A 19,192-nucleotide genomic window follows, 5' to 3' on the forward strand; every position below is an offset into this window, starting at 1 on the left:
ATCAAGTCTTGACCTCAAGACTTGATTTTCCATCACTAAGTCCTTAGTTTTTGGTTTTCCATTAAGTTCATGAGCATTTTTGTTTCTAGGCTTGTATCTTACATCCTTAGAGTTATCGCCTAGGTTTTTACCTACATTCCTAGCCTTAGGGATAGTAGTTTTGGCATGTAGGGCCACATGCTTTTCCTTAAAACCCTCATGCTTCCTATTCTTATGGTAAATCGCATTAAAATGATAAAAGTTAGAACCATCATGCTTTTTACCATAATGTAAAGGGGTAGGCTCAATAAATGTTACCTTCTTCTTTACCTTGGAGGCTCCCCCTTGCCTAGTGCCTCCTTGAGCCTTGACCACCTTCTTCCCCTTGGGGCATTGACTTCGGTAATGCCCCTTTTGATTGCAAGAGAAGCATATAATATGCTCCTTGCTCTTCTTTGTGTTGGGAATGATCTCCTTGGGCTTCGCCTTGCCCTTTTGTGCCACTTGGCCCTTCTTCTTGGCCAATTTAGGACACTTGCTCTTATAGTGCCCATGTTCCCTACACTCAAAACATATGATATGATTTTTATTATTAATTGAAATGTTTATACCTCTGCTTGCAGGGGTGGCATCTTTTTCTTTGGATCCGTAGGTAGAAGCTTCCTCTTGATCGGACCTTGATTCTCCTCCATTTGATTTTTCTTGACTTTTGGAGGTAGAAGCTTCTTCCTCCTCTTCTTCTCTTGACCCGGATGTAGAAGCTTCTTCTTCTTCTTGCTCCGGTGTCACCAAGGATTGCTCCCCCTCAATCTTAGAGGTGGAGGCTTCATCATCTTGAATGTGAAACAAGGAGTATGCTCCCTCCTCGTTCCCTTCGGTGCATTCCCTTGAGAATGAAGCTTCTTGGATTTCCTCTTCTTCGGAGGTTGAGTATCTCTCAACCTCGGAGTCCTCCTCTTGGTCTTGCTCCAAAGAATCACCCTCTCTGGATTCTTCATTATCTTGTACAGTGGAGGGGATCTCTTCATGAAGCTTAGCCAATTTGCTCCAAAGTTCCTTTGCATCTTCAAATTCTCCAATTTTGCAAAGAATGGTGCTTGGCAATAAATTGACCAAAAGCTTGGTCACTTTGTCATTTGCCTCGCACCTTTGGACTTGCTCCGGGCTCCATTTGCTTTTCTTTAGAACTTTGCCCTTTGAATTTCTTGGAGCCTTGAAACCTTCCATTAGAGCAAACCATTGCTCTATCTCCATCATCAAGAAATTTTCAATTCTTGATCTCCAAGAATCGAAGCTTGCCGATGTGTATGGTGGAGCCACCCTTGTGTCAAATCCAAGTCCATCTTGGAATTGCATCTTGAAGTTGAGCTTGATAAAATCTTAAACTTGAAGAATTTGCTCCAACTTCTTCACCCTCTAGCTTTTCTTGTTATGCTTGACCCTTCCGGCGATGATTCCGGTAAAGAGCGGCCTTTCTCTGATACCACTTGTTAGGACCAAAAGTAGCTAGAGGGGGGGGGGGGTGAATAGCTCGTCGCGTTCGCTCGGTGTTCGGCGTTGCTTGGCGTTGCTTGGCTTTGCTTGTTTCTTCAAGAATATGCAGCGGAAAATACAGAAACAAATGCAACAACGCTAACACGGTTGATTTACTTGGTATCCACCTCACAAGAGGTGACTAATCCAAGGATCCACACCAACGCACACACCCTCCACTATGAATAACACTCCTTTATGGTAACTACCAAAGGCGGAGAAGCCCTACAACACTCTCAATACAAGAAGAAGAAAGGGAAATACAAGTTAAGCAAAAGCTTACAAGATGTGCCGTAAAAACCCTAACCCTAACTTCTTCCTCTTGCAATAGATCCGCCTCTTGACTTGGAAAGCCTCCAAGAACCTTCAAGAACTGGCGACCACGTGCTTGTAGAGAGCTGTGGAGGAGCTGGAATGAATCTGAGAAGAGCTCGTAAAGAGATGCCGAAGACCACTCGCCTGCGGCTTTAAACCCGGCGCAGCGGTCAGATCCCGATCGATGAATGTTCCGAATCGATCGGGGGCTGGATCGATCCACGGATCGATCCAGCGCCTATGCTCAGAAGCGCGCTGGATCGATCCACGGATCGATCCGGCGCTTATCGCGCGACGATCGTCGAGCCGCGATCCGGGACCTGATCGATCCACGGATCGATCCGACTTTCTCTGGGAAGAATCTAGATCGATCCACCGATCGATCCACGGCGACTGGATCGATCCACGGATCGATCCGGCGCGATTTTGCCCAAACCAAGTTCCAAACCTCCCTAACCAACATCCGGTCAACCTTGACCTGTTGGTACATCATGCCTCGCATCTGGTCACTCCCTTGACCTGCCAGGACTCCCCACCAAGTGTCCGGTCAATCCCTTTGACCCACTTGGACTTTTACTCGTCGTGCCAAGTATCCGGTCACTCCATTGACCTACTTGGACTTCCACCAGATGTCTGGTCATCTTGACTTCCTTCCTTGCCAAGTATCCAGTCAATCCTTTGACCTACTTGGACTTCCCAGCACCAGATGTCCGATCATCCTTGATCCATCTGGATTTTCCCTTGCCTGGCTTCACTCACCAGGGCTTTCACCTAGCTTCACTCACTAGGATTTTCCATCTGCCTAGCTTCACTCACTAGGACTTTCACCTGGCTTCACTCACCAGGATTTCCATCTGCCTAGCTTCACTCACTAGGACTTTCACCTGGCTTCACTCACCAGGATTTCCATCTGCCTAACATCCCAGTTAGGACTTCCCAGTCAAGTATCCAGTCAACCTTGACCTACTTGACTCTTCTTCAATCAATATCTTATTGTCAAACATCTAAACCCAAACCAAGACTCAGCTTGGTTACCCAGGTCAACCTTGACCTGAGGGATATTGCACCAACAATCTCCCCCTTTTTGATGTTTGACAATACCACAATAACACTTACAATCCCATATGTAAGTTAGGCTAATCCCATAGCCTCCTTCTTCATGCCACTAGGTAATGAAAGCATAAATTAAGCTCTTCATTCTCCCCCTAAGAGGGCAAACTCCCTCTAGGTAATGAAAGCCTAACTTACTCCCTTTCATGAGTCCTTTCATTCTCCCCCTATGACCTTCCCATAGGTAATGAAGGACTAAGCTTAACCATACATTCTCCCCCTATTGGCACACATCAACCCATCGTTGGACACACATCAACCGATGCTCCAATTCTGGGCACACTTCAACAAATCCATTTGTTGAAGACTCTCCCCCTGAAGAGTTGCTCATCGTTGTTCACAACATCACTCGTTGTGATCAACACGATAATGAGGTCCCATACCCTTCATTTATCCTTAACTTCTCCCTCAATGTAGACAACTACCCAACCTTGAGCATTATCTACCACATGAGTGTCCACTTGAAATAATGAGGATATCCACTCCCCATTTCTCCCCATTTCAAGTTTAAATGCTCAACCTTGAGCAAGTTCACAGAAGGTTAACCACCTTCCAAGGTTCATGAAAAATAATTTTCATGTCTTTAAAGAGTCCCTCCCCCTAAAGACATGGTGGTAACTTCTGTCATTGCACCAACAATGACTTGGAATCCCTAAACCATTAGGAAACCCAAATGTGGAAGTTTTGAGGTTCAAATATTCAAAATTTGAAACAACCTCAACCTAAACTTCTACTTAGTCTTCGTTAACCAATCCATCCTTGTTTTCAACATGAAAACATCCTTTGTATGTATACAAATGTATTTAAAGGGTTTGGAATGGTTACCTAGACTCAAAGAGGTTCAAAGATGCTGAAATCAGGCCTTCCCCCAAAATCAGCATTGGATCGATTGAGTTGGGTTCCAATCGATTGAACCTTTCGAATCGATCCACGGATCGATTCAGACTCCTGATCGATCGGCTGATCGATCCAGCGAGCTTCTGCTCGCGAAATGCCGTTGAATCGATCCATGGATCGATTCAGAACTCAATCGATCCATGGATCGATCGAGTTGATAGTTGCTGAAATTCTATTTCAGTCAACTTGAAACCCTAGAAAATTCTACAAAAATCCAAAAATTATGAAATTTCGTGTAGACATTATTTAGGGCATACTTAATCATGGAAAAATAGTTTTCTATGAAAATACATCATATTTTCAAAGATTGACACAAACTTGAAAACTTACAAAAACTTTAGTGTTTTTCTTCAAGTTTGTGTCTAACTATTCAATGATGATTACTATCAAAAGATAGCCTTCACCAAGGTTTTCCAAAAACATTTTAAAAACATTTTCAAAACCAATATCCCATCATGTTCCTTGGGCATAATGCACATGACTTGTACATTAGCTTTCCCAATGATGGGAAAACACATAACTTTGTGTTTTGATGAACCTAAAACTCAAAAGAATGCACTAAATCAACATCTTGAGTTTGTTCATCATCCTAACATCTCACTTGTATCTAATGTGCACTAAAACACATATAAGTCACCTTATAGTCTTTGTGAGATGTAGATTTTGGTTTTGCCCTATTCTAGGGATCATGCATATCTATCTAGGCATTTTAGAAATGTTAGACATCCACCTAGGATGTCACTTGTCAATAAGTGTCGTTAAATGCCATTCGTCCTTAATTACAAGGAATTAAACTTAATGCATGATTATGTTATGGCATACATCAAAATAAAATAGCTTTCAAAAGAAGGATTTCTATAACTACACGATGTATGTATGGCATGACATGGTATTTTTGTATTTTTCATGATAAGTCATGAATGCAAAATCCAAATAAGATAAAATATGATGTCATGGCATATTATGAGCAAACAATCATGGCATGGTTTAGCATAAATAAAATATACCTAGATTACCTATCTAAGTATCATTAATCTTGGCTAATCCTAAAACTTAAACCCTAGATTGCCCTAAAGTGCTTCAAGAAAATGCCAAAGCCTAAGTTTGCATTTCTTATTCCCTTGATTAATTTATGCCAATTAAAATAAACATGTCCTCAAATGTTGGCATATTCCATTTTTCCTCAAGAGTAGCACTTTTAAATTTAAGGCCCGGATTGCCTTAAATTGCCTAAGAACATACCACAAACCCAACTTGATAGTTCTTATTAATTTTCCAATATGTGCCATTTAAGATAAAATCAATACTTCTTCAATTTGGCACATTTACTCTTTCAAGGAGTAATCATTAATTCCATTTCATTTTCAAAGGTTAACTAAAACCTTGAAAATGCTCCTTGAGTGTCAATTTCCTCAAAGTTGGGTTAACTACCCTTCTAATCGGAGTTGACACTCTCTAACTCATCTATGGGGTAGAGAAGATGCTCCTAGGAACCCAACACCTATTGGTGCTCCTTGGATGCTCTAGGTACTCACTAGGGATAACTTCCCTAGATACCTTCCTAGTGACCTTGTTGGGCCTCTTAGAAGCCTTGGTCACATTTTCTAGGTCAACTCTAGGAATAACCTCCCTTGTGACCTTGTTTGTGACTTTCTTAGACTTCTTAGAAGTCTTAGTCACATTTATTGCAAAAATACTCTTAGGGATGACTTCCCTAGTATTCTTGGCTTGACCACTAGACCTAGGGTTTGTTCCATAACTATATGGAACTCTATGGTAAGAGGGCACATCCTTCTTAGCCTTTGGTTTGTATCCCAAACCTCTATGGCCATTGGATGACTTTTGTACCCCTAAACCTAGGTTATGCTCATTTTGCCCTAATAGGATATTTTCCATCCTTTTTAGGGTCTTTTCCATTTTATCAAGTCTTGACCTCAAGACTTGATTTTCCATCACTAAGTCCTTAGTTTTGGTTTTCCATTAAGTTCATGAGCATTTTTGTTTCTAGGCTTGTATCTTACATCCTTAGAGTTATCGCCTAGGTTTTTACCTACATTCCTAGCCTTAGGGATAGTAGTTTTGGCATGTAGGGCCACATGCTTTTCCTTAAAACCCTCATGCTTCCTATTCTTATGGTAAATCGCATTAAAATGATAAAAGTTAGAACCATCATGCTTTTTACCATAATGTAAAGGGGTAGGCTCAATAAATGTTACCTTCTTCTTTACCTTGGAGGCTCCCCCTTGCCTAGTGCCTCCTTGAGCCTTGACCACCTTCTTCCCCTTGGGGCATTGACTTCGGTAATGCCCCTTTTGATTGCAAGAGAAGCATATAATATGCTCCTTGCTCTTCTTTGTGTTGGGAATGATCTCCTTGGGCTTCGCCTTGCCCTTTTGTGCCACTTGGCCCTTCTTCTTGGCCAATTTAGGACACTTGCTCTTATAGTGCCCATGTTCCCTACACTCAAAACATATGATATGATTTTTATTATTAATTGAAATGTTTATACCTCTGCTTGCAGGGGTGGCATCTTTTTCTTTGGATCCGTAGGTAGAAGCTTCCTCTTGATCGGACCTTGATTCTCCTCCATTTGATTTTTCTTGACTTTTGGAGGTAGAAGCTTCTTCCTCCTCTTCTTCTCTTGACCCGGATGTAGAAGCTTCTTCTTCTTCTTGCTCCGGTGTCACCAAGGATTGCTCCCCCTCAATCTTAGAGGTGGAGGCTTCATCATCTTGAATGTGAAACAAGGAGTATGCTCCCTCCTCGTTCCCTTCGGTGCATTCCCTTGAGAATGAAGCTTCTTGGATTTCCTCTTCTTCGGAGGTTGAGTATCTCTCAACCTCGGAGTCCTCCTCTTGGTCTTGCTCCAAAGAATCACCCTCTCTGGATTCTTCATTATCTTGTACAGTGGAGGGGATCTCTTCATGAAGCTTAGCCAATTTGCTCCAAAGTTCCTTTGCATCTTCAAATTCTCCAATTTTGCAAAGAATGGTGCTTGGCAATAAATTGACCAAAAGCTTGGTCACTTTGTCATTTGCCTCGCACCTTTGGACTTGCTCCGGGCTCCATTTGCTTTTCTTTAGAACTTTGCCCTTTGAATTTCTTGGAGCCTTGAAACCTTCCATTAGAGCAAACCATTGCTCTATCTCCATCATCAAGAAATTTTCAATTCTTGATCTCCAAGAATCGAAGCTTGCCGATGTGTATGGTGGAGCCACCCTTGTGTCAAATCCAAGTCCATCTTGGAATTGCATCTTGAAGTTGAGCTTGATAAAATCTTAAACTTGAAGAATTTGCTCCAACTTCTTCACCCTCTAGCTTTTCTTGTTATGCTTGACCCTTCCGGCGATGATTCCGGTAAAGAGCGGCCTTTCTCTGATACCACTTGTTAGGACCAAAAGTAGCTAGAGGGGGGGGGGGGTGAATAGCTCGTCGCGTTCGCTCGGTGTTCGGCGTTGCTTGGCGTTGCTTGGCTTTGCTTGTTTCTTCAAGAATATGCAGCGGAAAATACAGAAACAAATGCAACAACGCTAACACGGTTGATTTACTTGGTATCCACCTCACAAGAGGTGACTAATCCAAGGATCCACACCAACGCACACACCCTCCACTATGAATAACACTCCTTTATGGTAACTACCAAAGGCGGAGAAGCCCTACAACACTCTCAATACAAGAAGAAGAAAGGGAAATACAAGTTAAGCAAAAGCTTACAAGATGTGCCGTAAAAACCCTAACCCTAACTTCTTCCTCTTGCAATAGATCCGCCTCTTGACTTGGAAAGCCTCCAAGAACCTTCAAGAACTGGCGACCACGTGCTTGTAGAGAGCTGTGGAGGAGCTGGAATGAATCTGAGAAGAGCTCGTAAAGAGATGCCGAAGACCACGCTCGCCTGCGGCTTTAAACCCGACGCAACGATCCCGATCGATTTGAATGTTCCGAATCGATCGGGGCTGGATCGATCCACGGATCGATCCGGGAGCGATCCGCGAAAGCGCTGGATCGATCCACGGATCGATCCGGCGCTTATCGCGCGAAGACCGATCGGTGACGCGATCGAGGACCTGATCGATCCACGGATCGATCCAGAAGCTTTCTGTTCGCTGGGAAGAATCTAGATCGATCCACTGATCGATCCACAGCCTGGATCGATCCACGGATCGATCCAGCACTTGGTTTTTGCCCAAAACCAAGTTCCAAACCTCCCTAACCAACATCCGGTCAACCTTGACCTGTTGGTACATCATGCCTCGCATCTGGTCACTCCCTTGACCTGCCAGGACTCCCCACCAAGTGTCCGGTCAATCCCTTTGACCCACTTGGACTTTTACTCGTCGTGCCAAGTATCCGGTCACTCCATTGACCTACTTGGACTTCCACCAGATGTCTGGTCATCTTGACTTCCTTCCTTGCCAAGTATCCAGTCAATCCTTTGACCTACTTGGACTTCCCAGCACCAGATGTCCGATCATCCTTGATCCATCTGGATTTTCCCTTGCCTGGCTTCACTCACCAGGGCTTTCACCTAGCTTCACTCACTAGGATTTTCCATCTGCCTAGCTTCACTCACTAGGACTTTCACCTGGCTTCACTCACCAGGGTTTCCATCTGCCTAGCTTCACTCACTAGGACTTTCTTCTGCCTGGCTTCACTCACCAGGACTTTTCTTCTGCCTAACATCCCAGTTAGGACTTCCCAGTCAAGTATCCAGTCAACCTTGACCTACTTGACTCTTCTTCAATCAATATTTTATTGTCAAACATCTAAACCCAAACCAAGACTCAGCTTGGTTACCCAGGTCAACCTTGACCTGAGGGATATTGCACCAACAATCTCCCCCTTTTGATGTTTAACAATACCACAATAACACTTAAAATCCCATATGTAAGTTAGGCTAATCCCATAGCCTCCTTATTCATGCCGCTAGGTAATGAAAGCATAAATTAAGCTCTTCATTCTACCCCTAAGAGGGCAAACTCCTCTAGGTAATGAAAGCCTAACTTACTCCCTTTCATGAGTCCTTTCATTCTCCCCCTATGTCCCTCCCATAGGTAATGAAGGACTAAGCTTAACCAGACATTCTTCCCCTATTGGCACACATCAACCCATCGTTGGACACACATCAACGTATGCTCCAATTCTGGGCACACTTCAACAAATCCATGTGTTGAAGACTCTCCCCCGAAGAGTTGCTCATCGTTGTTCACAACATCACTCGTTGTGATCAACACGATAATGAGGTCCCATACCCTTCATTTATCCTTAACTTCTCCTCAATGTAGACAACTACCCAACCTTGAGCATTATCTACCACATGAGTGTCCACTTGAAATAATGAGGATATCCACCCCATTTCTCCCCATTTCAAGTTTAAATGCTCAACCTTGAGCAAGTTCACAACTGAAGGTTAACCACCTTCCAAGGTTCATGAAAATAATTTTCATGTCTTTAAAGAGTCCCTCCCCCTAAAGACATGGTGGTAACTTCTGTCATTGCACCAACAATGACTTGGAATCCCTAAACCATTAGGAAACCCAAATGTGGAAGTTTTGAGGTTCAAATATTCAAAATTTGAAACAACCTCAACCTAAACTTCTACTTAGTCTTCGTTAACCAATCCATCCTTGTTTTCAACATGAAAACATCCTTTGTATGTATACAAATGTATTTAAAGGGTTTGGAATGGTTACCTAGACTCAAAGAGGTTCAAAGATGCTGAAATCAGGCCTTCCCAGCCAAAATCAGCAACTTGGATCGATTGGAGTTGGGTTCCAATCGATTGAACCTTTCTGAATCGATCCACGGATCGATTCAGACTCCCTGGATCGATCGGCTGATCGATCCAGCGAGCTTCTGCTCGCGGGAAATGCCGTTTGAATCGATCCATGGATCGTTCAGAACTCAATCGATCCATGGATCGATCGAGACTCGATAGTTGCTGAAATTCTATTTCAGTCAACCGAACCCCCTAGAAAAGTCTACAAAAATCCAGAACTTATGAACTTTCGTGTAGACATTATTTAGGGCCTACTTAATCTTGGAAAAATAGTTTTCTATGAAAATACATCATATTTTCAAAGATTGACACAAACTTGAAAACTTACAAAAACTTTAGTGTTTTCTTCAAGTTTGTGCTTAACTATTCAATGATGATTACTATCAAAAGATAGCCTTCACCAAGGTTTTCCAAAAACATTTTAAAAACATTTTCAAAACCAATATCCCATCATGTTCCTTGGGCATAATGCACATGACTTGTACATTAGCTTTCCCAATGATGGGAAAACACATAACTTTGTGTTTTGATGAACCTAAAACTCAAAAGAATGCACTAAATCAACATCTTGAGTTTGTTCATCATCCTAACATCTCACTTGTATCTAATGTGCACTAAAACACATATAAGTCACCTTATAGTCTTTGTGAGATGTAGATTTTGGTTTTGCCCTATTCTAGGGATCATGCATATCTATCTAGGCATTTTAGAAATGTTAGACATCCACCTAGGATGTCACTTGTCAATAAGTGTCGTTAAATGCCATTCGTCCTTAATTACAAGGAATTAAACTTAATGCATGATTATGTTATGGCATACATCAAAATAAAATAGCTTTCAAAAGAAGGATTTCTATAACTACACGATGTATGTATGGCATGACATGGTATTTTTGTATTTTTCATGATAAGTCATGAATGCAAAATCCAAATAAGATAAAATATGATGTCATGGCATATTATGAGCAAACAATCATGGCATGGTTTAGCATAAATAAAATATACCTAGATTACCTATCTAAGTATCATTAATCTTGGCTAATCCTAAAACTTAAACCCTAGATTGCCCTAAAGTGCTTCAAGAAAATGCCAAAGCCTAAGTTTGCATTTCTTATTCCCTTGATTAATTTATGCCAATTAAAATAAACATGTCCTCAAATGTTGGCATATTCCATTTTTCCTCAAGAGTAGCACTTTTAAATTTAAGGCCCGGATTGCCTTAAATTGCCTAAGAACATACCACAAACCCAACTTGATAGTTCTTATTAATTTTCCAATATGTGCCATTTAAGATAAAATCAATACTTCTTCAATTTGGCACATTTACTCTTTCAAGGAGTAATCATTAATTCCATTTCATTTTCAAAGGTTAACTAAAACCTTGAAAATGCTCCTTGAGTGTCAATTTCCTCAAAGTTGGGTTAACTACCCTTCTAATCGGAGTTGACACTCTCTAACTCATCTATGGGGTAGAGAAGATGCTCCTAGGAACCCAACACCTATTGGTGCTCCTTGGATGCTCTAGGTACTCACTAGGGATAACTTCCTAGATACCTTCCTAGTGACCTTGTTGGGCCTCTTAGAAGCCTTGGTCACATTTTCTAGGTCAACTCTAGGGATAACCTCCCTTGTGACCTTGTTTGTGACTTTCTTAGACTTCTTAGAAGTCTTAGTCACATTTATTGCAAAAATACTCTTAGGGATGACTTCCCTAGTATTCTTGGCTTGACCACTAGACCTAGGGTTTGTTCCATAACTATATGGAACTCTATGGTAAGAGGGCACATCCTTCTTAGCCTTTGGTTTGTATCCCAAACCTCTATGGCCATTGGATGACTTTTGTACCCCTAAACCTAGGTTATGCTCATTTTGCCCTAATAGGATATTTTCCATCCTTTTTAGGGTCTTTTCCATTTTATCAAGTCTTGACCTCAAGACTTGATTTTCCATCACTAAGTCCTTAGTTTTTGGTTTTCCATTAAGTTCATGAGCATTTTTGTTTCTAGGCTTGTATCTTACATCCTTAGAGTTATCGCCTAGGTTTTTACCTACATTCCTAGCCTTAGGGATAGTAGTTTTGGCATGTAGGGCCACATGCTTTTCCTTAAAACCCTCATGCTTCCTATTCTTATGGTAAATCGCATTAAAATGATAAAAGTTAGAACTATCATGCTTTTTACCATAATGTAAAGGGGTAGGCTCAATAAATGTTACCTTCTTCTTTACCTTGGAGGCTCCCCCTTGCCTAGTGCCTCCTTGAGCCTTGACCACCTTCTTCCCCTTGGGGCATTGACTTCGGTAATGCCCCTTTTGATTGCAAGAGAAGCATATAATATGCTCCTTGCTCTTCTTTGTGTTGGGAATGATCTCCTTGGGCTTCGCCTTGCCCTTTTGTGCCACTTGGCCCTTCTTCTTGGCCAATTTAGGACACTTGCTCTTATAGTGCCCATGTTCCCTACACTCAAAACATATGATATGATTTTTATTATTAATTGAAATGTTTATACCTCTGCTTGCAGGGGTGGCATCTTTTTCTTTGGATCCGTAGGTAGAAGCTTCCTCTTGATCGGACCTTGATTCTCCTCCATTTGATTTTTCTTGACTTTTGGAGGTAGAAGCTTCTTCCTCCTCTTCTTCTCTTGACCCGGATGTAGAAGCTTCTTCTTCTTCTTGCTCCGGTGTCACCAAGGATTGCTCCCCCTCAATCTTAGAGGTGGAGGCTTCATCATCTTGAATGTGAAACAAGGAGTATGCTCCCTCCTCGTTCCCTTCGGTGCATTCCCTTGAGAATGAAGCTTCTTGGATTTCCTCTTCTTCGGAGGTTGAGTATCTCTCAACCTCGGAGTCCTCCTCTTGGTCTTGCTCCAAAGAATCACCCTCTCTGGATTCTTCATTATCTTGTACAGTGGAGGGGATCTCTTCATGAAGCTTAGCCAATTTGCTCCAAAGTTCCTTTGCATCTTCAAATTCTCCAATTTTGCAAAGAATGGTGCTTGGCAATAAATTGACCAAAAGCTTGGTCACTTTGTCATTTGCCTCGCACCTTTGGACTTGCTCCGGGCTCCATTTGCTTTTCTTTAGAACTTTGCCCTTTGAATTTCTTGGAGCCTTGAAACCTTCCATTAGAGCAAACCATTGCTCTATCTCCATCATCAAGAAATTTTCAATTCTTGATCTCCAAGAATCGAAGCTTGCCGATGTGTATGGTGGAGCCACCCTTGTGTCAAATCCAAGTCCATCTTGGAATTGCATCTTGAAGTTGAGCTTGATAAAATCTTAAACTTGAAGAATTTGCTCCAACTTCTTCACCCTCTAGCTTTTCTTGTTATGCTTGACCCTTCCGGCGATGATTCCGGTAAAGAGCGGCCTTTCTCTGATACCACTTGTTAGGACCAAAAGTAGCTAGAGGGGGGGGGGGGTGAATAGCTCGTCGCGTTCGCTCGGTGTTCGGCGTTGCTTGGCGTTGCTTGGCTTTGCTTGTTTCTTCAAGAATATGCAGCGGAAAATACAGAAACAAATGCAACAACGCTAACACGGTTGATTTACTTGGTATCCACCTCACAAGAGGTGACTAATCCAAGGATCCACACCAACGCACACACCCTCCACTATGAATAACACTCCTTTATGGTAACTACCAAAGGCGGAGAAGCCCTACAACACTCTCAATACAAGAAGAAGAAAGGGAAATACAAGTTAAGCAAAAGCTTACAAGATGTGCCGTAAAAACCCTAACCCTAACTTCTTCCTCTTGCAATAGATCCGCCTCTTGACTTGGAAAGCCTCCAAGAACCTTCAAGAACTGGCGACCACGTGCTTGTAGAGAGCTGTGGAGGAGCTGGAATGAATCTGAGAAGAGCTCGTAAAGAGATGCCGAAGACCACGCTCGCCTGCGGCTTTAAACCCGACGCGGTCGGATCCCGATCGATTCGAATGTTCGAATCGATCGGAGGCTGGATCGATCCACGGATCGATCCGAGCGCCTGATTATCGAGCCACGGATCGATCCACGGATCGATCCGGCGCTTATCGCGCGAAGCAGCATCGTGATCCGTGATCGGTCGCGACCTGAATCGATCCACGGATCGATCCGTGGCTCGATCGGAGGAATCTGATCGATCCACCGATCGATCCACGGCTGGATCGATCCACGGATCGATCCGGCATTTTTGCCCAAACCAAGTTCCAAACCTCTAACCAACATCCGGTCAACCTTGACCTGTTGGTACATCATGCCTCGCATCTGGTCACTCCCTTGACCTGCCAGGACTCCCCACCAAGTGTCCGGTCAATCCCTTTGACCCACTTGGACTTTTACTCGTCGTGCCAAGTATCCGGTCACTCCATTGACCTACTTGGACTTCCACCAGATGTCTGGTCATCTTGACTTCCTTCCTTGCCAAGTATCCAGTCAATCCTTTGACCTACTTGGACTTCCCAGCACCAGATGTCCGATCATCCTTGATCCATCTGGATTTTCCCTTGCCTGGCTTCACTCACCAGGGCTTTCACCTAGCTTCACTCACTAGGATTTTCCATCTGCCTAGCTTCACTCACTAGGACTTTCACCTGGCTTCACTCACCAGGGTTTCCATCTGCCTAGCTTCACTCACTAGGACTTTCTTCTGCCTGGCTTCACTCACCAGGACTTTTCTTCTGCCTAACATCCCAGTTAGGACTTCCCAGTCAAGTATCCAGTCAACCTTGACCTACTTGACTCTTCTTCAATCAATATTTTATTGTCAAACATCTAAACCCAAACCAAGACTCAGCTTGGTTACCCAGGTCAACCTTGACCTGAGGGATATTGCACCAACAAGATCGATGTCAAGGAGGAACTTAAGACACGGTAAGTGAAAGTAAGTCACTGGAGGAGAGTGACTATGTGAGAACACGCCCCGGTTGAGGGGACAATGAACGTTGGTACAATTTAAGTCCATTTCGGAAACCTAAATTGAGACCTTGACTAAATCTTTGTCTAGAAAATAAGATCTAAGTCATAAATTAATTATATTATTATTGTGCTAATTTTATTTTGTAGGTTAGATATTATCGTGTTAGACTAACCTAATTTGCAGGGCAAAAGAAGTAAAAAGGCATTAGGTGAACAATACCTGAAGCGCCTTCAACCATTGGAAGGCGCTTTCAGTACTGTTTATGGAAGACGCCTTCGGTGTTATGGAAGACACCTTCTAATGGATAAAATTCAGACCTCGTCGACAATAAGGAGCAACAAATTTGGGATATATTTTTTGCCTATAGAAGGTGCCTTTCACACTCTTTAAATGGATGTCTCAACCAAACATTCAAGATCAACTTCTATACGCACGTTCAATTGACTTTTCAACTGCTCCAACTTCCTGCTATAGCTCTGCTACGACTCTACTATGCTCGACCGCCGTCGAGAAGCCTTCCAAACACTGTGCTCAAGCATGTTGTCTACAAAAGTGTTTGGTAATAAAAATTAAAGTTCTGTGTTTAATTTTTATAAACAGAAAGTCTAGCTTGTTACACTCTTTCGATTTTTTTTTTTACTCGATTCCCTCTTCAGGCAGTTCCAGAAGAGGTATTTGATAGATTATTCGTCGATAAATTTATAGGACCTGGATCTTAGAATAGAAATCACTAAGTCTCCGAGCCACTAAAATCGAACTTATTCTTTTATTTGTTTTTTTTTTAATTTTTATATTTTTTTCCATTCTATATTTTGATTTGAAACAAGTTTATGAAAATCATATATACAATTCATCTCCTTTCTACGTGTGTTTCAATCAGCATGTTGTATGTAAGTATATGGATTTATAGAAATTCTATATTCTTAAATTTGAAATAATTATTTTTGAGTGTTTATTGGCTTAAATTGCAAATATTTTAATTTTGAGATATTTTTTAAGAGATTATCGTGCTTTAATTTTGAGTTTAATGATCCAGTTTTTCATTAAAAACTATCCATTATTTACATTAGAACATATGTAAATTTGGTCGTTTAACTAAGGTTTGCAAATTAACAGATAGAATCAACCGTTGACTGAATTTTTAAAATCGAAAAAATCGGATGGATTAATTAATCAAATTAATTGAAAATTTAAAACTAAATTAATTAAATTTAAATTTTATTTAATTAATTATATTTTTTAATAAAAAATAATTAAATTAATATTTTTGTTATTCGGTTTAATAGAATTATAAATTTTAAAATTAAAATCAAATCGAATTAATTAAAAATCAAATATAATATTTTTTTAAAAAATGAAAACCGAATTAATCAAACCATTAATAATTTGATTTCATTAAATTTTTACTCTATAATGGACAACACTCTTAAAATATCTATCTAATTAATCTCTCTTTAAGTTAATTAGAAATAATCCAAAATTTAAAATACAAAAAAATAATCCGAAATTTAAAATACAAAAAATAATCCGAAATTTAAATGATCAGTTTCATAAAAAATAATCCGAAAATTAAAAAGATATTTTTTTAGTTGAAAGTTTATCCAAATTTGTTTATTTAAAATTATTATAGATTTAGCTGTTGACTTTTCAAATGAAATAAAAAAGATAAGATAACATTTCAGCAAAAATAACTTATAAAAAAAAAAGAAGAAGAAGATAGAAGTTGAGTATAGCTACTATAAATATACTACTTCATTCAACTGATCACTCACTCGTTCACTCCCCATTCAATACCTCTCTTTGTTTTTTTTCATCTTCATCTTCTCCGATATATCCATTCGTTAGCTTTTGCTATGGCGGGTGGACATGTCATCCCCGTGGGCGAGACGAAGATCTACCCCGGAAGATTGACATCCTACGCTTTGTTCGCTTGCATGGTGGCTTCCTTTGGCGGTCTCATCTTCGGCTACGACATTGGAATATCCGGTGATAATCTACTGATATCCTTAAACTCGATCGATTTGGCTTAACTTGACTCCACTTGATCTGATCTGATCTGATCTGATCTGATTGACTTGTTTATGGAATTAATTAAGGTGGAGTGACATCTATGGACACGTTCTTGTCCAAGTTCTTTCCCAAGGTGTTAGAGAAAGAGAAACACGTCATCGACAGCAACCAGTACTGTCAGTTCAACAGCGTGCTCTTGTCGACCTTCACCTCCGTCCTTTACTTCGCCGCCTTCGTGTCCTCTTTCTTCGCATCCTCAATAACCAGACGCCTCGGCAGGAAGATCACCATGGTCGGCGGCGGTCTCATCTTCCTCGTCGGAGCCATCATCAATGGCGTCGCTGCCAACGTCCTCATGCTGATCGTCGGCCGCATCTTCCTAGGCCTCGGCGTCGGATTCTCCAGCCAGGTCAGTCACTCGCTTTAATTTTTTCATCATATCCTTCGCCGGAGTTGGGGATTTATTTATTTATTTATTTAGTAGCTTAATTACCGGCCTTTTTCTCAGGCGGTGCCACTGTACCTGGCCGAGATGGCTCCGATGAAGATCCGAGGCACTCTCAACATCAGCTTCCAGATGATGATCACCGTCGGAATATTCGTGGCGCATCTGGTGAACTACGGCACCTCCAATATCAACGGCGATCTGGGGTGGCGCCTCAGCCTGGGCCTCGCCGCCGTGCCCGCCATCATCGTCACCGTCGGCGCCTTCTTCCTCCCCAATACGCCCAACTCAATGATCGAGTGCAACCAAACCGAGAAGGCCAGGACCATGCTCCGAGAAATCCGCGGGACGGACGACATCGACCTCGAGTACGAGGACCTCGTCGCCGCCAGCAAGCAATCTCAGGCGATCAAGGATCCGTTCAAGACTTTGCTCGGGAGGAAGTACAGGCCTCAGCTGGTGATGTCCATCGTCATCCCCAGCCTCCAGCAGCTCACCGGAATCAACGTCGTCATGTTCTATGCGCCCGTCCTGTTCAAGACCATCGGCTTCGGCACCCAGGCCTCGCTCATGTCCGCGGTCATCACCGGCTTCGTCAACCTCGCCTCCACCTTCATTTCCGTCCTCACGGTCGACCGCTTCGGCCGCCGTATTCTCTTCCTCGAGGGCGGTGTCCAGATGACCATCGCCCAAATCATCGTCGGAACACTCATCGGCTGGAAGTTCGGCACCACCGGCATGGGCTATATCCCCAAGACCTACGCCATCTTCATCGTCATCTTCATCTGCATCTTCGTCGCCGCCTTCGCATGGTCGTGGGGCCCGCTCGGATGGCTAGTGCCTAGCGAGATCTACCCCTTGGAAGTCAGGTCGGCGGCACAGAGCATCACCGTCTCCGCTAACATGTTCTGGACCTACGTCATCGCCCAGATCTTCCCGCCAATGCTCTGTTCCTTCAAGTTCGGCCTCTTCTACTTTTTCGCTGCATGGGAGGTGATCATGACCGTCTTCGTCTACTGGTTCCTGCCTGAGACTAAGGGAATTCCAATAGAGGAGATGCAAACCGTCTGGAAGAGCCACTGGTTCTGGGCCAAGTACGTCAACGACGACAATGTCGATTCAGGACACGTGGAGATCTCCAACGTCTCGGTCTAGTATTAGGGTTTGATATTCCTTTTTTTCTTATTCTTAGGTTATGGGTGTCCAATTTCTTAGTTTGCAAATAATTTTATTTTGAGTGGTTTTCTATATTTTAATGGATTTAGATTTTTTTATTAATTCATTTTGCATGTAAGGATATGGATTTATAGAAATTCTACATTCTTAAATTTGGGAAAAAAATATTTTTGAGTATTTATTGGTTTAATTTGCAAATATTTTAATTTTGATATATTAAAATGAACAGTACACACAAAAATTTGAAATGACGATTTGAAGTTTATATATATATATATATATATATATATATATATATATATATATATATATATATATATTTCTATGATCTCAATCTCGCTTGTTCAATCAGTATGTAAATTGATTCACGACCCATGCCAACATTCGATCATCAATTCATTCACCCTTCAACCTAAGTTAAAACACGCTATTTTAGAATTTTAATTGAAATATTAAAATAGACTATTAGTTCATTCTCTAATTTTTATCATATTGTAATGATATTATAAATCTATTTCTTCATCTTTTTCTTAAGAAATAAGAATTCCTTGAATAATAGAAGGATATATAATATTCCAATGGCCTTGATTAAGTCTTATTGAATAGTAGAAAATTTTCTTGTTTGAAATATATATATAACTCGAATCTTCTCAAACTCGAATCCTTATTTTTATTTTTTGTAAAATTTAATCATTATTTTTAGTTTTACAAAAATTAAAAATGATAATTCGAGTTTGGGCAAAGATATAATAATAAAAAAAATGTACCTATATTAGTATAACAAACTCGAATAATAAAATGTACTCTCATGTTTAGTTGCCACACGATTGAGTTTGAAAACCCGTCAAAATTTATATTTCAAATCTATTTTAACGATTGATTCTTAAATTTATAGCTAATAATGACAAATTTATGTTATTTTAAATTTTTTTAAAAAAGCTGTGCTACTGTTTTTCTCTCCTACTCGTGTCTTTCTGCCTTTTTTTTCTTGGTCGTCAATTTTTTCATCTATAAGTTGCCAATCAGAGTCATCAGACTCAAAATTCTCTTTTTACTA

The 19,192-nt window shown here is 41.3% G+C and overlaps 1 protein-coding gene across 1 annotated transcript; it reads left to right on the top strand.

Moving 5' to 3' along the window:
* The first annotated feature begins 16,325 nt into the window (after positions 1–16,325).
* On the top strand, positions 16,326–18,114 carry LOC121973695 (sugar transport protein MST7-like). The gene is made up of 3 exons (XM_042525080.1): positions 16,326–16,490; positions 16,601–16,923; positions 17,023–18,114. The coding sequence occupies exons 1-3, from the start codon at positions 16,358–16,360 to the stop codon at positions 18,112–18,114; spliced, it is 1,548 nt and encodes a 515-aa protein (XP_042381014.1). The 5' UTR covers positions 16,326–16,357.
* Positions 18,115–19,192: the final 1,078 nt, after the last annotated feature.

The sequence above is a fragment of the Zingiber officinale genome, chromosome 4A (genome assembly GCF_018446385.1).
Source record: "Zingiber officinale cultivar Zhangliang chromosome 4A, Zo_v1.1, whole genome shotgun sequence".
Lineage (NCBI taxonomy): Eukaryota > Viridiplantae > Streptophyta > Magnoliopsida > Zingiberales > Zingiberaceae > Zingiber > Zingiber officinale.